The 24,833-nt window shown below is 35.8% G+C and overlaps 1 protein-coding gene across 1 annotated transcript in view; it reads right to left on the bottom strand.

Annotated features, from left to right (window-relative positions):
• Positions 1–3,314: 3,314 nt before the first annotated feature.
• Positions 3,315–24,833, bottom strand: part of LOC110092318 (ubiquitin carboxyl-terminal hydrolase 9) — a 36,038-nt gene continuing 14,519 nt past the window's right edge. Inside the window, exons 3-13 of the mRNA XM_020816819.2 lie at positions 22,374–22,518; positions 20,604–20,663; positions 20,425–20,520; positions 12,535–12,903; positions 12,295–12,435; positions 11,135–11,305; positions 5,487–5,744; positions 5,256–5,401; positions 4,452–5,018; positions 4,075–4,351; positions 3,315–3,871 (exon numbers count right to left, since the gene is read on the bottom strand). Coding sequence (XP_020672478.1) covers positions 3,731–3,871; positions 4,075–4,351; positions 4,452–5,018; positions 5,256–5,401; positions 5,487–5,744; positions 11,135–11,305; positions 12,295–12,435; positions 12,535–12,903; positions 20,425–20,520; positions 20,604–20,663; positions 22,374–22,518 — 2,371 coding nt within the window. The 3' untranslated portion in view covers positions 3,315–3,730. The remainder of the gene's footprint in view (positions 3,872–4,074; positions 4,352–4,451; positions 5,019–5,255; positions 5,402–5,486; positions 5,745–11,134; positions 11,306–12,294; positions 12,436–12,534; positions 12,904–20,424; positions 20,521–20,603; positions 20,664–22,373; positions 22,519–24,833) is intronic.

Raw genomic sequence — 24,833 nt, 5'->3', positions numbered from 1 at the left:
TTTAGACTTTTATATTATTATAAATCTAAATTTTAAAAATTGTTAAAATTTTAAGGTTAGATTGTGATATTATTATATTAATTTTTAATAATATTATTATTTATTACGTCATTTGGGTTGAACCCGATGAACCAGTCAAATAGTGAACCTCAACTTCTAGTTCATTGTCTAGTCCGATTTTCACAACCTTAATATTTTATTTATTTTTATGAAGTATAAGAATAGCTTCAACATTTTAGTGTGAATAGAAAATAAGAATAGTTTTGTAATTCCTATTGTTTTGCTATAGCTATAAATTTCTATATACTTTTGTGATGCGTCTGGTACCATTTATATATATTGAAAGTATAGACGTTTTATGTTACTATGATTAAAAAAAGTGTGAAAAAGGGGAGAAGGGATAAGATGTTGACTACTGATAATTGATACTTATGTGCATCTAAGTGGAGGTATAAGGGCTTAATATTAAATAATGAATTTATTAAGAAATTAAAAAAACTACCCCAAATGGAGCCCAAGGCTTCGTTTAGGATAGCTTTCTTACCGCTTTTTAAATCAACTTTCTAGTACAAAAATTACGAAAGTCATCCCAAAAAGAAGCCTAAATCTACAAACACGCACATGTTCATTAAATACACATATATTATATTTATGAATTTCTCCAAAGTCATGATTAAATCATACCCTTGTGTTATGTTGGTTTGTGGTTTCACTTTAAAGTTTGAAATACTTCCACTTACAAGTCTGAAATACTCCAAAGTGAAAACATTTATATTTGTTTTTACACTATCATCTTTGATGTCTTATACTCTGAAAAAATAAACATCCATGAAAGAATGCATACCTGTAGACTGCAAAATAACGAGCGAACGAGCAGGAGATGATGCCTAATCAAACGAGGTCAAGAGTCAAACCATCAGGAAATTAGGCAACTCAGCTAAAAAAAAACAAGAACAACGATGGGCTAGGCACTCCTACGAATGAGAGAAACCAAGAGGCTGCCAAATTTCATCAAAATCCTACTTGAATGAATCCAAAAAAATAATTTATTAAATTAAATGATGCAATTAAAAAAAATTACTAAGGGTAAATATGCTCAAACTGTAACAACATATGGATTGAAAATAATAAAACTAATTAAGATATATTCACCCACACATAAACACAAGACTCGAACCAAGGATTTATTATTCTGTGCGGAGTCCAGAGGGCGTCCAACCAATAAAAATGCGTCACGTCACCCAAAAAATGTACCTTGCTCGGTACCGCCCTCGATACCGAGCGCTTAACCGGACGAGAGAACCGTCCGGTGTCCGCACGGAATAAAAGCTCCGAACCAAGACCTCTTAGTTATTAGTCAAAATTTTTGAAACCAACGAATCAAGATGAGCTGCATAGGATATAACAAAAGTGAAAGAGGACTTACATAAGAATTAAAGATACTTGTTGTTGAGGTACAAACAGAACCTCATCATTCCTCTAAAACTCTCGTGTACGCACTAAATTCTTAAGAACCCTATGAATTGAACTTCAGAATATGAAAAATGAACTATAAAAGGTTTCTTAAAATGGCATGTGGGAGATGCCGCGAAAAAAAAAAAAAGAAGAAGTCATGTACCAACAAAATATGGCATTTTGAAGCACGAAAAAATAATCTTATTAGCGTTGACTATTATGATAGGCGTGGCTATTGCACATCGTAACAAGAGAGGCTCATTTTTAAATGGATCTCTCAATTTAACATACAAATGATGCAAACAACCTAATTTGATAATAATCGTGTTGATAGCGAACCTCAATTGGCGGAGACATTTTGAAAATGCCCTCAAATTCAAAGCAAGTTAGTTTCGGTCCAAATTCAAACTAAAAAAAAAGCATAAAAATATAAAAGAATTAAAACAATTATAAAATAAAATAAAAACCAAGCAAAATCATCCAGCCTAATAATTTTTTCAAATGTGACAAACAATGAATATTAGCTCACAAAAAGTCAATTTCATATCAAGCACCTGATCACTCCCAAAAGATCATATGCAAGTAAGGACACCATACATGTCCACCAACTGAGCGCTATTTCAGTCAAAAAGAACACTATATAAGGTTATGATCGAATCCCCCAAGCTAGGTGGTTTCGCCATAAACTATCACTAAATTGCGATTAGGTACAAAGCTTTCTATTAGCTCTGATAAACTTAAAATTATCTCCTAAGCCAAGCATCTACAAAAAGTCTATAAGGCTCCCTTAGATGACACAACATAAGGTTACTAATAAGATCCCTTCATAAGATGGGATGAATACATCTGCTGACTAAGAAGTCTATGGCCCGTGACAACCCCACAACGCAAGACAGTAACCATGATATCTTTGATTGGTTTCATCACCATCCCCCCACAATTAGGGGTGTCAATTCGTGTTGGCGGGTCATGTTCGAGTCAGACCCGAATTTGACCCGGCTGTATCTGACCGACCCGGACACGACTCGAAACAAGTTTTGGGTCAATTCTTTGGACCCGAACCCGACCCGGATCGGGTTCGCGTCAACACGACCTGACACGGAATTCCGACAGCACTGCACGGAAGAGCGGATTCCGGCAGCACGTCACACCGGCAACGCCAGCACGGGACTACGGGAGAGCGACACAGCGGCAGGCGGCGTGACAACAGCGGCAGCACGCAGCGCGACACAACGCCAGTCGGCAGAGCTAGACAGCGCCAGACTGCCAATGACGCGATTGGGACTGCGACTCGACCCGTCGAGTCATTTCGCGAGCAGGGCGGGCACGCCGGGCAACAGAAATGGGCAGACTCATTTCTGGGTCATTATCGGGTTTCCGGGTCAACCCGAACCCGACCCGTAACGCAAATCATGTCAGTTTTTCAAACCCAAACCCGACCTGTTTGCTAACCGGGGGGTCAACCCGAACCCGGATTTTTCCGGGTCGGGTTCGGGTCGTGTCAAAAATTGACACCCCTACCCACAATCCACTTCAAGTTAAAAAGAAGAAAAATTTTCTTATCCTAAAATCAAATTGCTATTATAAGCTAAGCACTTAGCATCTAACTTTAGCCTTCAAAAAAAATTTCCCTCATCATTGGGACGGATAATTAATCATAAGAGTTAATGACTATGAGAAACCTGCAACTGAAAATAAAATCCCCATAAAATAAAGACAAAATATCTGTATATTATTTTATACTACAATTCAATCTGCCTTCTAAAATTTGACATAGACCACAAATTCTCTCAGAAGAGCCGAGCACAAATTTTCGGAGCTCACAAAGTGAGAAGAAGATCAAGATGTAAAGAGAACTATGAGAATGAAAAGCAAAGCACGCACTGATGTTGACCATGTTCTGCTTTTGAATTCTTAATAAAATATTATGAAAGAAAAAATAATATTTGATTTTTTCTCAAATATTATAAAAGAAAGACAGCACATGCCATGATTGTTCTAGTAGCTACATAAATATGGCAGAGCCAAAAAAAAAACTATTGCAGAAAGGATCAAATACCGTCAATCCGCTTCTCTGATAAAATAATTTCTATGTGGATGCAAGGGATCCTTCGGTTTGTAGCTCAGCAGCAGAAAAACACCACATCCGTCCCATTTGGCCACCAAAACAATATATTTGAATATTTAGCTACCCCCTAGAGCTGGAGGAATTCAATAGTCTACCACTATCATTGTTGACCCATCTGTACTTTTAATGGCTAGGAGATTCAGAGACCTACTCCTGTAGATTATTACTGGAGTCAATTTCCTTGCGCCGATAGAACAATACATATGCAGCAGACGTCTTGATTGAATCCTCACTCACAGGTGAAACATGACTATCATCAAAATGGTACCAGCTATCTTCCTCTATTAACTGCAAAAAAAAACGCAAAATAGAGCCAAGAGTTCAGCTTCAATGGAATGAGAGGGCTTATACTTTCAAATTCAATTTATTAGAATCATTTCTAAAGAGCTAAATGTGTGCTGGGACAACGGCAAGAACACCTGACGCAATTAGTGTTTATATATATATATATATATCTCAAAAATAAATAAAAGATAAAATTCAAAAAGTACCTTAGCATAAGCAGTGTAATGACCACCCCCTAATCCTCCGTAGTGATTGCTCACAGCATAAAGCTCATATAAATATGATTGTTGGGTTGATGACTTGTTCATCACATACTTGCTTAGATCAAGGTTGTGAACTGGGAAGTTCACAAATGTGTCAAGTTTGTTCTTCAAGAAGCGGCTGTAAGAAAAGCGTTTTAAATGAACTACTAAAATCTCTGGTAATCTCCACAAGTCTAGCTTCTTTGTTGCTTGCCTGTGTACCTTGCAACTAGGGCAGTACCTAAAAAAAACAAACAGAAGGCAACCTTAGTTCTAAAAACAAGCATAATGAGAAAGAAAATCAATTACTGCATTAGAACTTGGAAAAAGAAATAACCAACCACATATCATCAGGGCCCAGAGGTTCTTCCTTCATAAATGTCTCCAAGCAAGAAAACAAAGTAAAAGCCTCTTGCCTTGTCTTCTTCGACATAAAAGCAGACTTGAAAATTTCAGGTAGATCCTCCAGAAAGCTAAAATTGTACAAATTGAATTCACTATCTGACCATTCCAATGCCACCCTTCTACAAGATTCTGGAAGAAAATCATCATCATCATTAATAGGTGTCTTTATGAACCTATCATCTGTCAGTGAAATCTGTAAGGGAGCAATATCCTCAGGTCCATCGACATCCATATTGGATATTGATAGGTTCCGGCCACTTGAACAAGGAGCATTATCGCCATTTTCTGTTAAAACAATAGCATCAAGTCTAGGGCCATAGCCATTGTCCTTGCTCATTGCATCCCGATTTGTTGGAGAAACTTTTTTACGCAAAAGTGGTTTCAGTACAGAAGCAACAGAAGCTCGTATATCTGAACCTGTCTTTGCATCCTTATCCAAACATGTCACCAAAGGAACCCCTATTAGCTGCCGGTGCAAAATGTGCTGAGACTCTGATATAAAGCTGAAAAGTAAAAAGCCTAATTAAATACAGCATTCTAAAAAGGACAGCGTGTTTTAAAATCCCACAAATACAGATAAATTAAATAGACAAATCTGATTGCAACGAGAAGGAGAAATCAATAGTAGTAGCCTTTTAATTAGAAAAGTAGTGTGAATACAATCTCCCAATAATATTACGGGAAAGAAAATGATATATATAGTTGATGCTTTAAGTGTAGCAATACAGCGTTCTTCTCACCTTTCAGCTTTGAAATGTACAATCTCCAGTTTCACTAATTTCTCATGATTTGCTGGAAGCCTATAAGCCACAAAGTGCTCGTCATCCTTTATATTGGATAGTGCTTCAAAAGGATTCTCAAGGTATCGAATTCGATGATCAAAAGCCTGCAATGGAATAACTATTTCAGTAACATTGCAATAGGTCAAAGCATGGATTTCTGAAGAGCAAAGAAGAAAAATTAATCACTACCTCTGCAACTAGTAATGCCTCGGAACTCCCTAAGCAACATGCAATACTTAAGGCTCGAACAAGGTCCCTACAGCAGCCATTTTTTGGGACGGTCACAGTAAAAGGCATAGGAAGAGCACTTCCATCTCCACTAAAAACAGTTATAGTCATTGATCTGGTAAGTGTCGAAGGCAGTGGAAGTGACAAGTACATGAAAGGGTCAAAAGTAACAGAAACTTTACTGCAATCTGGGCAGACTAATGTTGACTTGTATTGGCCCTGATAAGCAATTAAAACTTAAAGTTATATTGGAGTTAATAAAATAAAGGGGCATAATTAGTCACATTAAACAAACAACAATATAAATCTAGCATTAAATATAAATAAGTTCCAAAAATGATCATATTATCTACAATACCATCAAGCTTTTATCCCACTACGTGGGATTAGTAGAATGAATTTTTTTCTCCATTGTGTTCGGTTAAGAGTTAAATTCTCATTTGAATCTAATAAAAAAATGTCATTTCGAATACTTTCTAACCAAGTCTTTTTAGATACATCTCTAACTTTTTTAATATAGGTCAAATCTAATACATCTACTCTCCTAACCAGGTCATCGTAAGGCTAAAGTTTTATGTGACCAAACCATCTAAAGCAACTCGCTCTAGTCTTATCTGCCACTGGAGCTACTCCAATCTTTTCACATATATACTCGTTTCACATTCGGTCTCTAAGAGTAAAGCCACTCTCCACCCGAGCATCCTCATTTCTGCAACACTTAACTTTATGCTTCTCTTTTAATGGCCAACATTCTACGCTATAAAACATTGCAAGTCTCATGACATGAATCATATTATCTTATAAGAGTTGCATAAAAATAACTTCAAAATGACCATCTCATAACAAACCATCCAATAGAAACATCTCAACATCTCATCTTTTTACATGTCTTCAAGCATCTATTTATAGACTCAACCCCTAAGGTAGAAAATATAATATGAAATGAAGCATCTTAATCCATTTATAAATAAAATTCAAAAGATAAAACTAATTCCATATTACCAAGCCGGTGATAAGGTCTCCAGATACACTGTAACTGATCCCAAAGAAACACACATTGAATCATCTAAATCACATAGGAACTGCAACCCTTAACAAAACCAACATGAAATGCATTAGCTGAAGAATAGCCAAAGAAATCATAACTCTCTAAACAAATGATGCCAAGATAGCACAAACACAACCACAAATCTCCTTAGACCCACATCAAAACTATATTAGCCAAATTGCAAATAACGCAACTCCAAGGAAATTGCAACTCTAGTAACAATCAAACCAAGATAAAACAATCATAGAACCACAAATCTCGTATTTCTTACAATTCCCCATCAAAACTCTTTTAGTAGAGCAAGCTAAATAGAACGATGAAGTTTGTTAGATTAATCCAAGAATTAGATATAAGTTGGCATTAAAGAAGGAATGAAAGTAAAAGTTCAAGAAAACATGAGATACCTAATAAAATTTGAAGCCTAAGGGAGATATAATTTAGCTAGAAAATCTTTGCAATAAAACTTTATGAACTACGAGGAGGTCAATGTTGGAGAATAAACAGTATGGTTAAGAACAAAAAGATTTTTCAGAATTGTGATTACAAGGGAATCACATATCTAAATCATATTGATGTCAGGGGAAGGATAATAAAACATATGCTTCAAAAAATTATGTCAAAAAGATAATAAATTTGTCCTCATTTCAATAAAATTTGTTCAAAAAATTACAAAAAAAGAAAGAATATTTATATATTTTTTAATGATCTCCCGAAGCAAAATGATAAAGCATCACGGGAATTAATTTGACGGCAATAAGTAGAAAATATGTCAATTGTATTTCGATGTTTAAGAAATGTGTGATAGAATAACAATTAGTTTTACATTTAATTGTGATGTTGCCAAAGGTTTCTAAATCATCATATGATTACATCAATGATAAAAAAATTAAGTTCATATTTTTTTATAATGATTTTGGAGAGCTTCAAAAAATATTCAAAATGGGGCAATCTGCTATACACTATTGATGGGAGAGGCCTGAGGGAATAAATTATAAGTTTTTAATATGAAATCAACATGCATCTGAAACTAACGTTGTTATAGGGTTTAGGGCGTTATTTGTGTGAGTGGAATGGACCAAGTTTACAGACAAAATGGATGGGTCATCAGTTTCAATTTACCTCAATAGCAGAACAGGAAACTTGTCAATTTGATTGATTCAGAATGGATCTGACCTCAAGCCAAATTTTGTGGGGATAAATGGTTGGTTTAGTTTGGTTTGATTAAGATCTGTTCCTCTACTATCTTAGCGTAGCACTATTGATAACGTAACTTCACAAATCAATCAAAAGTAATATTTCAGCCCTGCCTAGGTATCAAGTTAATTAAGATGAACCAATCTGTTCACATAAGCTTAAAGATATCCAGTAAATCAGGAAAATTGTTTTTCTCCCAATTTATATGTACTTCAGACATCAAAGACCATATAACAACACAGTAAATTAGATAAATGCCTTCCTAAAAGGCAAGTTATGGAAACCATGACAGTAAAAATGGCATATCTTAATCTTAGTATCATCCCAACTACCTACCCAACCTTGATTTTGGATTCAATTATAATACTTTTTGCTCACATTGTTTTTCCCAACAATCCTATCAAATAGCTTACTCAATATTAAATAATACATATAGGGCTGCCAAAATTACATTATTTAAGAATTCAAAGTCGAGTACAATGTAATGGATTGAACTCTATAACAAGAGTTTTAACAAATTCATAGCACCACCAATAAGCCTATCATGAACCAAGACAGCACCGCATTTTAACCTTTGGACCGGAGCTTTTTGCATGCTCCAAACGTCTTTCTTGCAAAACCTTGAGTCATACACCCTTAAAGTGCAATATTTCTTAGGCTAAATAAGCCCAAAAACCTCTAGTCATACACCTTTAAAGTGCAATATTTTGATAGGAAATACTTGAATATTTCACGTAAAATCTAACAATCTTGTCAAAAACAGCAAAAAAACTCCACGACTCCAATGGAAAAACAAAAAAATAATAGTTTTTATTGAAGTAAATGAATAATCAAATAGAACGGAAGGAAAATACCAAGATACAATTGATCCTCTATTCGAGAGGAGGATCTCTCTCCCAAATCTCTAGACGCCGCTAGAGCCCAAAAAAACCCAAGAGATCTCAAATTTTAGCCAAATTCAAGATGTCATAACCCTAGGAAAACAAACTATTTAATGCATACAATCCAAAAGGATTAATAGTCCCTACATTCAAATTTCCCTCCTAACTCTCTCAAAAGTCCTTCCTAAACAACTCTTTTGGACTGGTAGGCTTGAGCGGCACTTATAGGAGGCGGAGAGATCTCGCCTCTGTTACGCGTGAGCCGGTCCCTACGGAACCGGTCTAACAATACTCCCCTCCCAAAGACTCACCTTGTCAGCAAGGTGGAAAGACGACACCCTCCTCCACTCCCTCTTCATCACAAATGGTAAGAACCTGAAGAGTTTGGTCCTTACACATGTGCCCACCTCTCATCACATCTGAAACAGAGCCCCTTCACCATTTTCTCCAGTAATTTTGTTTCTATGAGCTTCTTGAAGTTGTCCCCAGATCTTCCACCTACAGTCTTCTCCTTCAAAGTCTCCCGAAGAGTATCTGGTATTGACTCCTTAGGTGTCAAAAAGGTAGTGGTCATCCTATACGAGCCTTCTGAGCTGCTACCTCTCATTCCTCTCTCCAAGTGCCTCTTATCCTCCACCAACTGAGCTAGTTCCATAGCCTCCCCCGGGTCACAAGACCCCATCACTCTAACCGCTGGGCGGATCTTTTGTTTTAGTCCCTTCATAAAGTTCCCCTCTAGTACAATCTTTAGAAGCGGATCCAATCGACTGGCAAGGTACTCAAATTGCTCACGGTACTCCACCACTGTACCCTCCTGCATCAAAGTGAAGAAATGCTCATAAAAGTTTCATCCCCTGCTGGTTTGGAAACGTTCCAACAAGCAGTCATTAAACTCCCTCCAAGTCCATATCAGTCACCTCGTATCCCTCCACCGGTACCATGCTAAAGCTTTCCCTTCCAAGCACATCCAGGTTGCCGTTAGTCTCTCCCCCTCCGTCAACTTGTTGACGGTAAAGTACATTTCCACCTTGTAGATCCACTCATGGGCACCCTCTCCCTCAAAAATATGCATCTTCAGCTTCCTCACCCTCATATCACCTCCGTTCCCTCTGTTCCATCTCCCATTCCCCAAGGGCGTGGTTCCCCTCAAGTGTCTCAATCATCCCTTCTACGTTCATACCCAAGTCTTTCATCAATTTTTCACCTTTTCCTTTCAAATTTATCACCCCTTGGATCATAAAAAATCCCTCCCCTTTCAACTTCAAACCTCTTTTGATCATATTTATCCCTTTCCCTTTCAAATTCAGCACCCTTCCACTCATGTCCAACTCCCTCACACCTCCCCACATACCCATTACCCGACTACTAGCTAGGAATAGGCAGTAGAGGAGGCAATTTTTATGTTCCCTTCAAAATCTACAACTCTTTCCCTTCATCTGATTGGTTTGGGATTTTGCCCACTTCCCTGGTTGTCGGCGTCTTCCCTCACCTCCGACAGCGATATTTTGGTTAGGCCCTCAAGCACTTTCTTCAACATCTCCTAGAGGATGGAAAATTTCGAATCGATGTTATCATGGATGATTGAAATATCTTTTTTTAAATCTAAAACTTGAGTTTGGAGATCTAAAATTTCAAATTTCATTTATCTGATCTCTCCTTCCAATATTTCTATTTTTCTTCCAGCCATGGGTGCCCATATCAAACAGCTCTGATACCAGTTTGATAGAAAATACTAGAATATTTCAAGTAATACCTAACAATCTTGTCAAAAACAGCAAAAAAACTCCACAACTCCAATCTAAAAATAGCAAACATTAGTTTTTATTGGAATAATCAAATAGAACGGAAGGAAAATAACAATATACAATTGATCCTCTATTTGAGAGGAGGATCTATCTCTCCCAAATCTCTAGACGCCGCTAGAGCCCAAAAAACCTAAGAGATCTCAACTTTCAGCCAAATTCAAGATGCCCTAACCCTACGAAAACAAACTATTTAATGCATACAATCCAACAGCAAAAATAAAAAATAAAAAAACAAAAAATAAAATTAAAAATTAAAAAAATGCATACAATCCAAAAGGAAATCTCTAAAAAGTCACTACATTCAATTTTTCCTCCTAACTCCCTCAAAATCCTTCCTAAACAACTCTTTTCGACTGGTTGGCTTGAGCGTCACATAGAGGAGGCGGAGAGATCCCGCCTCTATTACGTGTTCTTTCGGTCATTAAACCCGCTTTCAGAAAGATACCTAGATAAAGTTTTTCCTCAGAAAATCAGGATCAGAAATAAAATCTACTTTAAAAACTTTTTTACTCAATTATTTTATAAAAGAAATGATAGCATCAGGAAAAGCAAAATGCTCAAGGCAACTGAAATCCATATCATCATAAACAAAAAAAGATCAAAATCAATTTTCATAGATAGAAAATTAAATGAAGAGTTAAAATATAAGGGTGGGAAGACATGCTTTAAGTTGTAACTTACTTGGCAAACATCTACAATAATAGAGTCATTTCGAGCCTTATGGTTTTGCCAACATTCATGTGCAACCTCCTCATCCGAACGACCATCTGAATCTTTCACTTCTATATATGGCTTGTTTTTTACTCTATTCAGATCTTCATGCAGTCCATCCAACAAAAAAGCAAGGAGTTCCTAAAAATAAGCTTTTGATAAGTTTCTTTCTACTACAACACAAAACTCTTTAATTAATAAAATCTTGATGTTGATAAAGAAAGACAACGTATATACATGACGAACCATTTCATTGTATGACATCAAACAGCTTCCATTGGGTGCATGTTTAGACGATGTGCTACAAATCAAAATCATTCCATGCTTTCATAAACTAACATAGCATGTGCATAACTAATAAATCATCTATCCATGATTAAAATTCCAAAAAAAATCGTGCATGAAGTTTTTAATTCTACAAGAAATAATTGTTGGACTTCAGACTAATCTGCATTTTCAAAACAGTAATCCCATCTGAAAGAAATTCAATAGATATTTTACGTACAGCATATAGTTAAAAGTGCAGAATTAGGCAAAGTCAAGGAAAGAAATGACAGTTTGAAAAAAATATGAAGTGATGATTAATAAACCTAAACCCAGAAAAAATGAGCTAAATCTTAAAAAGAAGACAACCGGAAAGCATCTTAACAAAATAGTAAATACCCAATGCATGCAACTCCAGAGGGCAGGTAAAGGCATAATAACCTCTCTCAGTTAGACGACTTTCAAAATTCTAGCATGTAAAACGCATTGCATGAGCCTTTACCACTGGGCAGAACAAGATTCCAAATAAAAATGGCGTCACAATTTACCGAAAGAAAAGGAATCAATTCTTTGACATATCCGAGAGTAATAAGGTAAAAAATTTTCAAAAATTTGTTGAATTTATAAATTATAAACATCCAAGGCAACAAAAATGAAAGGAACATGGATCCACGAGTAGATGAACTTGAAATGATTCTCATCCAAAAATACTTAAATTCAAGGAACACATCAATCAGCTACCATTTTGACCAGACCACTGACCATAACATAAACATTCGACACTGCCTCTTAATCCAAAACCCTCATTAGCAAGTTCTACAAAACATAAAGAACATGATGAAAACCAGGGTACTAGAAATGCTTACCTGGGAATCATGCTGATTATATCCACTAAATTGTGGAGCAAACCGGGCAAGCTTTGTCTTGAATGCACGGGGTGCAATTGATGTTCTTCCAGATGACCAGAGTTTTCTTAGCAAGTCTCCAAATGAAAGTGCAAGCTCCCCCTTCAGAAAATGTCAAAGCATTTTAGATGTTAGCAGCTGCTTCTAAATAAGAAGATTATAAAATTGAAAAAAAGGAATGGCAAGTAGAACATTTCATACTTGCATTCCTAAAGGGTTTTTCGTGTTGATCTCTCCAGTGTAATCTTGCAAAAAGTACTCGACTAAAGGAGGCGTGTGTACTAAACACTGAATCGCACTATTCATAAAGCACGTGTTTCCTAAATTTTGCAATCCTGTGAGTCCTCGGCCATCCACTTTTGTCCCGTTGCTTAAAATATCATCACTATCTTCCATATCCCTTAGAAATTTAGAGCCAAATCCAGCTGAAAAACCATTTGAGAAGGAGGGACCTCCAGCAATTGTTGTAGACAACCTTGAAGGCTCAAATGGAACCAATGCCATCGCATTTCCTGCTAAATCCATTCCACTGGTATGCAACAAACCATTGACCTTTGGCTCTAAGAGAATCTGCAAAAGCAAACGCATTAAGCATTTTGCAAAAAGAAACTGAACCTTGGTCTAAAATAGAATAAAGACACAATACCTTGTGTACCTTAAACAAGAAAGCGACAGCACATTATGAAGGTGTCACATGGCACAGTTATTTTGAATTTAAATTAAATTATATCAAAAAGTTCGCTATCAGACCAAGCATGTTATTCTTTTAATTTGAATTCTAATTAAAATAAATAAATATATTTTCCCATTAAATAATGTATGTCAACTATTTTATTTGATAACAAATTATATGTAAATATATAGTATATAATATTAAGTTTCAATTTTAATTAAAAATCGATTCCTATATTAATTTTAATTTATTTACACAAGCATTTATCGCTTTAACTTATGCCAAGTCCTCACAGTACAACTAACAATAAGTTTATTTTTATTATTTTTATTGTCCATTGTAACATGGGAGCATTACTTTGTGTGTGTGTATCAGGACTATGCAATGGTTAACTTGTAAAAGGAATATTAATAATTACTTAATTATTATTAATAAGAGTATTTAAAAAAAAAATTCATCATCATTAACTTTATGACAATTATTTGGAATCAACTTCAAGGTTCATATGAAATAATAAAAACTTATTATTGAGAAGTCTTAAAAAGCTATAACCTAACGAGAAAAAAAGTTCTAGGTATAATCTTAAATCAGTGTTGATCGAAGTCTACATGAAGCTTGAGAAACTCAAAGATATCAATTATGGCAACATAGCAAAGGGGTGTAAATGGGCCGAGCTCGGGAGTTGAGCTCATCGTGCCACGAGCTCGAGAGTTCAAGATTGACAAAGCTCGGCTCGTCGGCTCTCTAGCCAACTCAAAAAAATTAATATAAACATTAAATTATAATTTAAATATTAAATTCCAATCAAAATATAATTTTAAAAAATGCGGCTATACAATTTGCAAAAGAACATCAACGAAACATTAAATGCAATTGTATGATTTTCAAAAGAAAATTAAAAAAATAAACTCTGAATAATTAATGCACATGTAAAAAAAGTGAAAAAGCATAATCTCAATTCCCAAATCCCGCCATTTCACCAAACTTCGATCATTTATACTCCTGCATCCTCTTCTTTCTTCAAGATGATTGTCAATCGTCAAGCACGCGGAACTTCGCTCTTCTTAAGCAATGAATAAGACCTCTGGCCTCGATATTCCTCGCCAAACTTCGCTCTTGCTAGACGACGACGAAGCATAGCTCCCTCGATTTCATCTAGAGCCAAGCACTCGAGCTCCTTCTATGGGCTCAACTCAAGTTTGAGTTCAAGCTTGTCTTTTAAGGAATGAGTCCAGCTCGAGTTTGCTACAACTCGAGTTCGACTCAACTCGTTTGCACCACTATAACAAACAATGAGGAAGGAATTTTCCTTTTTTCGAAAAATAAACCATCTTCCTCAATTAAGTTATGTGGCTCATGCACTTCCATTACACTACATTCTCATATTTGAAAATCTTATTGATCGCATCCCCCAAAAATCTCATTAGATGAAGTTTAGTTAAAAAGTACTCTTTTTGTTCATCCAATAACAAAAAAGAAAAATGAAAAAGATGGAGATCAGGGTAATCGGATTTTTGTAAGGTTGAAACTATATCAAAGTATAAGGGTGGCTCCATGCAAACCCTTTCAATATTTAAAGTATGTCCAAGGGAGATTTGTTCCCCAAACAAATTTAACAAAAACTATATCGACTGCAATCTAGCATGCATCAAGGATAAATTAAGCCTTCACCTCTTCGTTGATCTCTACTCTACAATGCCTCCGATCAATCCACTGTGACACTTAATTACACAATAACAGTAGCAATTTAATAATCACCTAAACAAAAATGCTTAAATCATAGAGGGAGACTACTTTCTCCCCCTATGTCAAATTCAATTCTTGGTTTAAATTTTCTAATTAGTAATTCTTTACAAATTTTGTAAATTCTCTTGTTCGCTCAAGAAAATATGGTGTTATGGCACGAACCCCACTTTTAATTTTCACTTAAAGTTTTAATTTTGATCAATTATTCAATTAATTACACTTTTAGTTTAAAACTGAATTTTAATTTTGTTTTAAAAAAAGTTACTTAAAGTTTGTTTTAATTTTTAATTAATTAATTAAGTTTGAATTTTATTCATCATCCTTCTTCTTTTTTATATTAACTAATTAAATGATAATATTGTTTTAATTTAAGTAAAATTAATCAATTAATTAATTAAATTAATGCTCAATTACTCTCAAGTTCACCGATTTGGTAGTCCCCTGGCATAATTTCGGTAACCTCCCGGCATCCCCTGTCAGCGAGGGAATGTTAGGGAGGGCCCTTTCTAGTCTGCTTAGCAGGATAAGATTTAAGCGCCGAGAGTTTTGGGGGAATGAATCGACCCAGGTATCAGTCTTCGATCACATATTTGTAATTCAGTGTTTTTCCAACATTTTGGCAGCCTTTCGATGCCCCCTCTTCGCGAGGGGAGGTTGGGGAGGGCAATTGCCTTGGGTCCACTCGGCCAGATCAATTCAACAACCAAAGGCTTCAGAGGACATGTCAACCCCGGAATAGGTCTTCTGACGCTCCAATTTGGTGATTGCGGCACCTGTTTAAAATTTTGCGTTTTTCGAGATTTAGGAAGTCTTTCAGCGCCCCCTCCCGCGAGAGGTTGGGGAGGGCACGCACTTGCTCTTTGGGTCCACTCAGCCGAATCGAATCAAAAGCCAAAGGCTTCGAGAGAAAAGATTCAATCCCGAAATTGACTCTATTGGTCTTCAATTTGGTAATTGCAAAGTCTCATGCTTTTCCCTCTTTTTTAATAATAATAATTACCATTATTATACTAATAATAATTATTATTATATACAAATAATTCCCACCCATAACCCACACACTCACAATTTCAAAAGGCAGTAATCGAATGAATAGAGGCTCAGGCTGCACAGGAGATCAGACATGTTCGTTTGAGCACAGAAGGACGAACTAACAGAAGATTTTTACACATGTCGGAGCAAGTTTCATTCGTGAGTGGGAAGGCTTGATCAGGGGTGATCGCAACTTGGTCGTGAATCTAGCGTAGGGCATGGAGGAGGGAGGCCAGACAGAGGCGGATTAGGCCGCGGGTTCATGTGCAAGAAGCCATAGGCAGCTTGCCACCGCACATGAGGTGGAGTGGGGCACGGTAGGCTGGGTCTTCTGCTTGCAAAGAGAAGTGGGAGATGGGGAAAAAGATGGATCGGAGGTTGCAAGTGCCATAGAGGGAGCAGAGATTGGCTTCGGCTTCATTACATGCGTGAGTTCGAATGAACGCCTGGTTTGATTGTTTAATTATGAGGGAGTTTTGTATCGTGATAGAAGCGGTTATGAGATCGTATGATCATGGGAACCGACGAGGTGGAGTCATGGGTAGTGGGAGCTGGTCCGATCGTAGGTTTACAGGTCAACATCTTTCACCCCAAATCTATCTTATTTTGAAATAAATAGATTGGTTATGGGTGCAGAGCGCCTTTATTTAAAAAAATGACATTTCATTTATAACCCAATGCAATCAATAGGAAAATAAAATAAGAATAATATACATAACATTTTTTTAAAATAAGATTAATTAATCTTTCAAATAATTTTAAAAGCATTTAATTGAACATATTTGATAAAAAGATTATTCGAAATTGGGAAGGGTTTCTTTTTTGATTACTTTTATTTCCTAGCTTTGGAGCAAATATTATAAATTAAGATAAAATTTTCCTCCTAACAAAAGCTATGAAGTGATGGAAGGACCCATTTTTGAATAGATTTCACTCCTAATTTTATGGTGTTTTAAGAGGAAATATTTCTCACATTGTCAATTAATATATACTAAATGGATATATGCATATAATAAAGGTGGGCATTAGATAGACTAGGTCGACTTCAATTTAAGTTAAATTGAGCAGTTGTTCAACCCAAGAAGCCATCCAAAACTCAAGCAATTGTCTCGATCATGTTAGGTTATGCAACTTAAATTATACATAAGATTTTGCAAGTCAAGTCATGTCACTCGCATGTGTGAATGCATGCACATGCCTCTTAATAGCCTCATCAAACACCTGACAACTCTGTGGAACCTCCATTACTCATCAACGATCCATCAATCCACCTTAATAAGCCTCCTCCCCAATAATCGACTTGGAGCTTTCACTTAGCTGATAATTATCAATTATCAGATGGGTCAAAAAGGAAAAGGCCACCACCAAGTTCTTCCCAACATTCAAAATCCAATACTGCAACCTAAGTTACAAGCCTGAGAGGAAGGTAACCTGCCTTTCGCCATCAATAATGAAAAAAAAAAGAAGGATGTTGAAGCCTAGATCAAAGAATTTCACAAAATTTATAAATGAGTTAAGTGTGAAAATTAATAAATTCAGTTGTTATTAAAAGGGTTTCATAGCGATAGAAAAGTGAATGGATTAGCAGTTTATGGAACCACCTAAGCAGTTGTCAAAAAATGATCATGTGGAGATTAACCAAACAAACTTATCTATAACATATATTAAAAGTGAGGATGGTGGGCTTCAATGTTCTTTCAATAAAATGTTGAGAAGCACATTGTGATTATGGTAATTATTGATGAGTTACTTTTACGCATATGTTGAAGATGTATGCTTCAAGCATTTTTCTTTAAGGCTTGTCTAATATTTTAATTTCCTTAGAAGGACCGTTAAAAATGATAGTTTTCACTTACTGAATGAATAGAAGCTAAAATTTGTTTGATCACCGAAAAACAAATAAAAGGACCACTTTATGTGATGCAATTAAATGCATCTCATCATGCACTTTATAGATAATGATTGGAAACTGCAAGGAATAATGTTGGATTGAAACAACTGGCCAACACCTTATAAATGTCTGTTGGATTGAAACATGGACAAGATTTTTTCAATTATGGTAAGATAATGTGGCTAACAATGTTACGATATCACACGTAAAATAGGCTTGAAATTACAATGGTAACATTTTGCAAGAAAAAGTTTGGCGCAGTAGTTGCATGAGCACATATTGACAACTTGAATGTGACTGATGATACAAAAAAAAGGTAACTCTGTGGACTGCGCTCACCACTTTGTTATGAGGAAATTACCATCAAGGCTGCAAGGATTCAAAGAATGAATGGAAATGGAATCCAACGCAAGAGTTTTTGTGCTTAGATGTGTCAGAAGGAATTCAGCATTCTTTATATTAAATACAGCTGAAAAAAGAAGAAAGATGTCTAAGATTTTATATCTTAACTAGAGAAACATGCTCCTAGGTGCAAATGATAGTGATTGGAAAAACGTTAGGTTAGCATCCTTAGAACCTAATCTTACCTAGAAAATCTCATGTCAGAATCTATGTTTTAATGAAAATTGAAGTTGATTTGTCTTCTACAAAGCTGGGAATGAATAATGGTATGGTGTCAGAAAAATAACAAAAAATGGAGTCCAATTACGACACTTGGAAGGATTCAGAAGATGAACCTATTGGCATGTATCATGGTGGTTTTGAAAACCTCATTTTTATTGTATAAATCCTTTAATATGAACATGCTGAAGTTGATTGCCTTCTACAAAGTTGAGTGTGTATAATGATATGGTGTGAGAAAAATGACAAAAAAATTGACCCCGATTATGACACTTTGTGGAATTCACAATAACCTATTAACTCGTGTCACACTGTTTCTTGAGACTTATTACGAACCAATATTTTGAAATGCCAATGTATAAAACAAGTGTTTTACCTGACACATGCAAGTCATAAACCCTTAGGTAAGAGGTATAAGTACCATAAATTTTATCTTGTTACTATTAATAAATAGAAAATATGATTATAAAAAATTTAAATAATTTTCAAAATCTGACATTTATAACTAGTGATTCATATTCTAACTCTGAAGTCGTGATAAATTATAACCTAAACTTACAGATCTTACAATTAATAATTGATGTAGGAAAGGAATGGGTCAAAACAAGTTGAGTTGAAAATTTTGTAAGTTCTATTTGAATCAGCTCATTAATGAGCCTCTTCTTATGTTTCAAGCTCATAAATATTTTCCTCTACTAGATATCAGCTCATTAATGTCTAGTAGAGAGCCTTTTTAGCTCATAAATTGAGGTTCATTCCCCCATTTGTTGTCCCTTTGGTTCCTGTGGATGGCTCTTTGGTTCCCGTGGATGGTTCCTTGGTTCCCGTGGCTTGACCCTTTGGTTCCCGTGGATGGCTGCTAGTTTTCCCGTGCTTGGCTCCTTGGTTCTTGCGGTTGCCTCTTCGGGTTCCGCCTGGGTTGTTTTCCGTGACTTTTGGGGGGCTTTTCCGTGGCTTTGGTGCTTCGTTTCCTGGAGTTGACTGTTGGCTTTTCATATTCCCTATTTAATTAGCTTTTAAATTAATGTTTTGTGGTTATTTGTATTCCCCTCTCATGTCTATAAATAGTAGATATTTTGTGTATGTTTAAAAAAGTGAAAATGTGATTTTTGGAAGCTATAACCTGCGGGTTTGCTTGGAAAAGCTTGCGAGCTTTGTCCACCTTCTTCTCATCTCCTCTAGGAAAGACTTGCGAGTACTTTCCACCCTTCGTCTTGGCTTCTAATCTCTTTCGTTTGTCCGCAAGTGACCACCTCACCTGTATCCCTCTTCTCAAAAGTAAGCAAGTTTAGGGTGTCTTGGTCGAGTCGAATTTGTAAGTTTCTTTTAATTTGAAATGTAAGAGTTTGTTCTTCCTATTACCAAGTAAGTGTGTCCCTATAATTAGCTAAGTGTTCGTTTTATTTCGTAGAAGTCCTGTTCTTTTTTAGTCAGGTCTACTCTTTGTGGGCAGAGGTCCTCGAGTCCCCCATCCCCCGGATTTTTGCCCGCATCAATAATTGAAATATAATAGTCTAGCTCATGATAAATTATAAACTAAACTTAAATGAATTTCTAATTAAACTTATGAAAAAATAAATGTTAAATAAAGCATTTACTGATGTGCCATTTCTTTTGATCTTTACTATAAAAAAATTTTAAAAAAAAAAATTCCTGGCATATGGCATTTGCGAGATCACAATATCTGAATATCATGAGCCAAGTAACAACATGGAATTAATTTCACGAGTGACTTCCTTGCATAAGAATGTATGCTTTCTTGGTTTTTGGACAGGATTCTAGTGTCCAAATTCAAAAAGTTTGTTCTGCAATATCAAAAGTTCATTACTTGGACTTTTCTAGTCTCAGTATCCATACTGGCAAAACTAAAATTGACAGGAAGTGCTTCCAATTAACCAAAACAAAATAATGTGCTCCAAGGCTTATTAACATTAGTCAACATAAGAAATGACTATTAAAAAAAAGGATCATGTCCTAGCTTTAAAAGTTAAAATTATTAATGATGCGACAGCATAAAAAAAGCATTTCCAGTCTAACATGGCTTATATTCAAGCTAAAGCATGCAAATAAAATTTAAAAATTGCTTTCAGGCTATTAATGAGGGGTGAGAGTATGGGGTATACTCTACCTGCTGATTCATTTGCATTTTAGCTTCCTCCAAGGTTTGGTCATAGTTTTCCAATATCTCGTGCTTTTTCTCATTGAAATAATCCCTTATGGAAATCTGAAACTCACAAAGAATCATAAGAAATTCCAGAGAGAGTAAAATTTTCAAAGAGGATCATGGACCAAGGAGATAAGACTTGCCTGCCCTTGCTCGAGTTTGAGAAGCATGCAAACCTCATTGTAAAGCTCTCTAACTGAAGCCTGACGAGAAAAAAAAAAAACTTTTTGAATCAGTATTGAAGCCTTCAGAAAAGAAAGCTTCACTATCACTTATAGTTATAAAATAAAATGCAAACACAAACAGTCAACAGAATTCCCAAAGCACAACACAACATCCTAAAAATCACTTCACACTCAGAGGTGGAGGATTGCATGAAAGCATGCACAACTACCTAATATTACAATAGATTACTACACTGAGAACAAAAAGGAAAACCATCCAAGGTTAAATTTTAAAGTCATTTCCTTTTGAAGCTATTCTCTTGATTAAATAATTAGATTAACACCACCAAACATTTTAAAATTAAACTGAGAAAGTTCTGGCTTATGTTGGACCTAATCTTTGAGGGATGTAAGAAATGAAGATCGTATCAAAGCATAACATGGGAAGTTTAATCGTTTAAAATTGATCAGCTCATGCACAATGTATGCTGGGACCTTCCACAAAGTACGCCACGAAGGCATGATGAGGAATGCAGTGAAGTCATTAATTATTATGTAATTTCACAGCACAAATCTACACGGAACCAAAAGGAAATTCATCCTAGATCAACAATTTAAAGCATTTCCATTTCTAATTAAATTAGTACATTAACATTAATAAAACAACAACCCTTTATATTACCATGCGGGGTCAGCTACATGATTTTATTTTATTTTTTTCATTGTGTCCTATTAAGAGTGATATTCCATTTAACTCTAATAAAAAAGTGCTAATTTTTAATACTTTCTATTCAAGTTCTTTTTAGTTTACATTTACCTTTAGACCAGCTCTAATACATCAACACTCTCCTAACCGGTTATGTGACCAAACCATCTAAGGCGATTCTCTCTAATCTTATGTGTCATCGAAGCTACTTAAACTTTTTCATGTATATACTTGTTTCACATTCTGTCTCTAAGTATAAAGTAACTCATCCACCTAAGCATCCTCATCTCTGCAACATGTAACTTAATTTTATGCTTCTCTTATTATTGTTAGCATTCTGGATCATAAAATATTGCAAGTCTCAAAACCATCTTATAAAATTTTACCTTAAGTTTGAGGGGTACTTTTTTATCACACAACAGGCTTGATGCATTTCCCTACTTCAACCATCCAACTTGAATTCTACTAGTAATATCCCCATTTATTTCACCATCTCTATGAACAATAGACCCAAGATATTTAAAAAGTGCACTCTTTTTAATGACTTAGTCACCCAATATCATAATGTCATTACTAGATCTAGTACTACAAAAATCGTACTCTATGTATTAGATTTTAGCTCTACTCGAACTAAAACCTTTAGACACTAAGGCTGGCCTCCACAATTTAAGTTTTTCTTCAACTACCTCTTAAGTGTTATCAACATGAATAATATAAACAGCAAAAAGCATACACCAAGATACATCATCTTATAAATATCTAGTAAGAACAACCATGACTAAAGCAAAAAGAATGGGCTTAAATCTGATCCTTGAAATAATCCAACTAAAATCGAAAAATACTAGGTCAAACCACCTTGTGTTGGAGCACAAATAATGGCTCTTGTATACATATCTTTAATGACTTGAATATAAGCATTATTAACTTCTTTATTTTCTATGTTAGACACAAAAAAAATCATGTTTAGGAACTCCAATCAAACTTGCAAGCAGAAAAATTGGCATCTAAAAAGAATTTGAGCATAGAAGTTAATATAGAAGTACCTTTCTGCTCATAATTAGACTTCTTTGAGAATTGTCTCTTGCGTCTATCAGCCTAAGTACCAGGGGATAAACCTCTACCCTTAAACTTCTGGAATTAATACTTTCAGATATGACTTTTCTAGGTATCTCTGGTCCTCCTTTGTACCTTCAAAAAGAGTTAAATATTCAGCTGATATAAGAAAATGAAATGGAATTATTTTAAGTAAGTTGGAGTTGATAAACAGGCTAAAGAATTGGTCAGTGGTCACAGAAACTATGGCCAGAAATCACCCAATTTTAAATTGGGATAGCAAATATGAATGAAGGGCAAACACCCCTAAAAATGTCGAAGTATTAGCAAAAATGAGAAAATTCCAAATTAACATAAACATGCTTGGTAAACAAATCTATTCTCCAGCATAGTTTTGATGCGTACGTTTTTCTAGTAGCAGAACAAGCCAAACTAGCTGTGTTGGTAAGCATAAAGTAACAAATCAGGCTTGAACAATAAAAATATCAATATGCATACTTTTTATGTCAAATGCCTTAGATTTCAGCTACATTGGTCCCGGATAACATAACAATTTTAGCACAAAAAATATTCATACAATGTTTTATGAAATAGTTTAACTTACGTAAGGAATACTAGTGTTCCTCTTGGGAAAAACAACAAAATGAACGCTTCAGGCATAAATCTCACTTACGCAAGCTTAAGATCCTTATTTTTCCAAAGTAGATTGAATTTTAAATTAACCAAATTTTCCCTGAGAGTATTGTCAAAGTTTATTTAGATCTCGGTCCTACTTCCTATGAGCGCAAGCCCTCATAGTTAATTATCTCTCCTAACACGTAGAATAGTACCCTTGATTCAGGATTAAATATATTTAATTAGTGACAGAAGTGCAGATGTGTGTGCAACAATGTGTGAATGTTCTAAACCCTGGTCGTGGGGGATGTCGGGATGATGGTAAACCCAATATCCCATGTTCCGTCATCCCAGGAATATCATAAGTTTCAGTCTACCAATACTAGCGATCATTGATCGTAGCGTCCAAAGAATCTGATTAGCAGTCATGGGTTGCCTCCTCTCAGGAATTCCGAGTAAACTAAAGTGGATATTTGTAGGTTGTTTGGTCTGGTTGGGACTTGTGGCTCCATTTAGAAGTTGCCAAAAGTTTAGATTTGAATAGGGTCTTACGGCCCCATTTAGGAGTTGCCCGTATAATTGCATTTGGTTAGGGGCTTATGGCTTTCCTTTGAAGGTAGCCATAATGACGGTCTTACGACCTCTATTAGAGGTGGCCCATATAACAGGCCTTACAACTTAGCCCCTATAGGCTACAATGCCCAATGGTTTGCTTCGGATAGATAGGTCTTATGGCTTCTAGATTTAGAAGTTGTCTGACGACGGGTCTTACGACCTAGCCCTGTAAGCTAAGTGGTCCGTATAGTGGGGCTTACAACCAAACCCTATAGACTATGATACCCGTTAGAGGGGTCTAGGGTTATGTTATTACCTAGACATTTTCCCTTAAAAGTCGAACTTACGGCCATAGTTTAAAATTGCGCAATCTGAGGCGCGCCTCGAGGTGCGCCTTTGCGCAATTTGCTTCAAAATAGCCTCAAAGCCTATGCAATTCTCAGGCATCATAAGGCGTACGCCTTAAGTGGAGTGAGGCGCGCCTCACTAGCGTTATTGCGCAATTTCCTTTGAGGCATACGCCTCAAATATTGCAGCAAAATCAACGATTTGCAACGTTATTGCATATTTACAACTTGTTCTATTTCGGAATAAAGAGGGTTTTTTCAGTCTGCATGCAGCAAAATCAATCATTGCCAAACGATCTCCAGGTATACTTATTTCGATAAATGCAAGACATTTTATTAAGTTCTGATTATCATTTTTCTTCTTGAAAACAGTTGAATGGTGGATCCAATTTGGTGATTCCACCCCTGAGTTACAGAGTTTTGCTGTAAGAGTTTTGGGCCTCACTTGTTCTTCTTCTGGGTGTGAGCGAAACTGGAGTATATATAATCAAGTGCAAACAAAGAGAAGAAATCGGCTATCAACACTCAGAATGAACTCCCTTGTATATATTATGCACAACAAGAGGTTAAGAGATAGGAGGTTGAGGAATAAGGGGTTGAAGGATGATGAGGACCAGTTGGTGTGTGATGATATGTCATCTGATAATGAGTGGTTCATAGATGATCAGACAGATTTGTCATTATCAGACTTACAGCTAAAAGATCTAAGTGTGGATGTCTTGAGGGGCAAAGCAGATCAAGTGGGCACATTCACTAGTACCACACCACACACATCCACTAACTCTGCAGCACAACAATCAAGTAAAGGTATTTCACAACTTCTTATATGCAATTGCATTATATTATTTCAAGTGAGCAATTAACATGATAATGAATTAATGATCATTCTTATTGAACACGGAAGAGAAAAGTGAGTCATATTGAAGATGATGA

Source organism: Dendrobium catenatum, unplaced genomic scaffold (assembly GCF_001605985.2).
Source record: "Dendrobium catenatum unplaced genomic scaffold, ASM160598v2 fragScaff_scaffold_943, whole genome shotgun sequence".
Classification (NCBI taxonomy): domain Eukaryota; kingdom Viridiplantae; phylum Streptophyta; class Magnoliopsida; order Asparagales; family Orchidaceae; genus Dendrobium; species Dendrobium catenatum.
The sequence above is the reverse complement of the archived record's forward strand: the minus strand, read 5'-3'. Positions and strand labels throughout refer to the sequence as shown.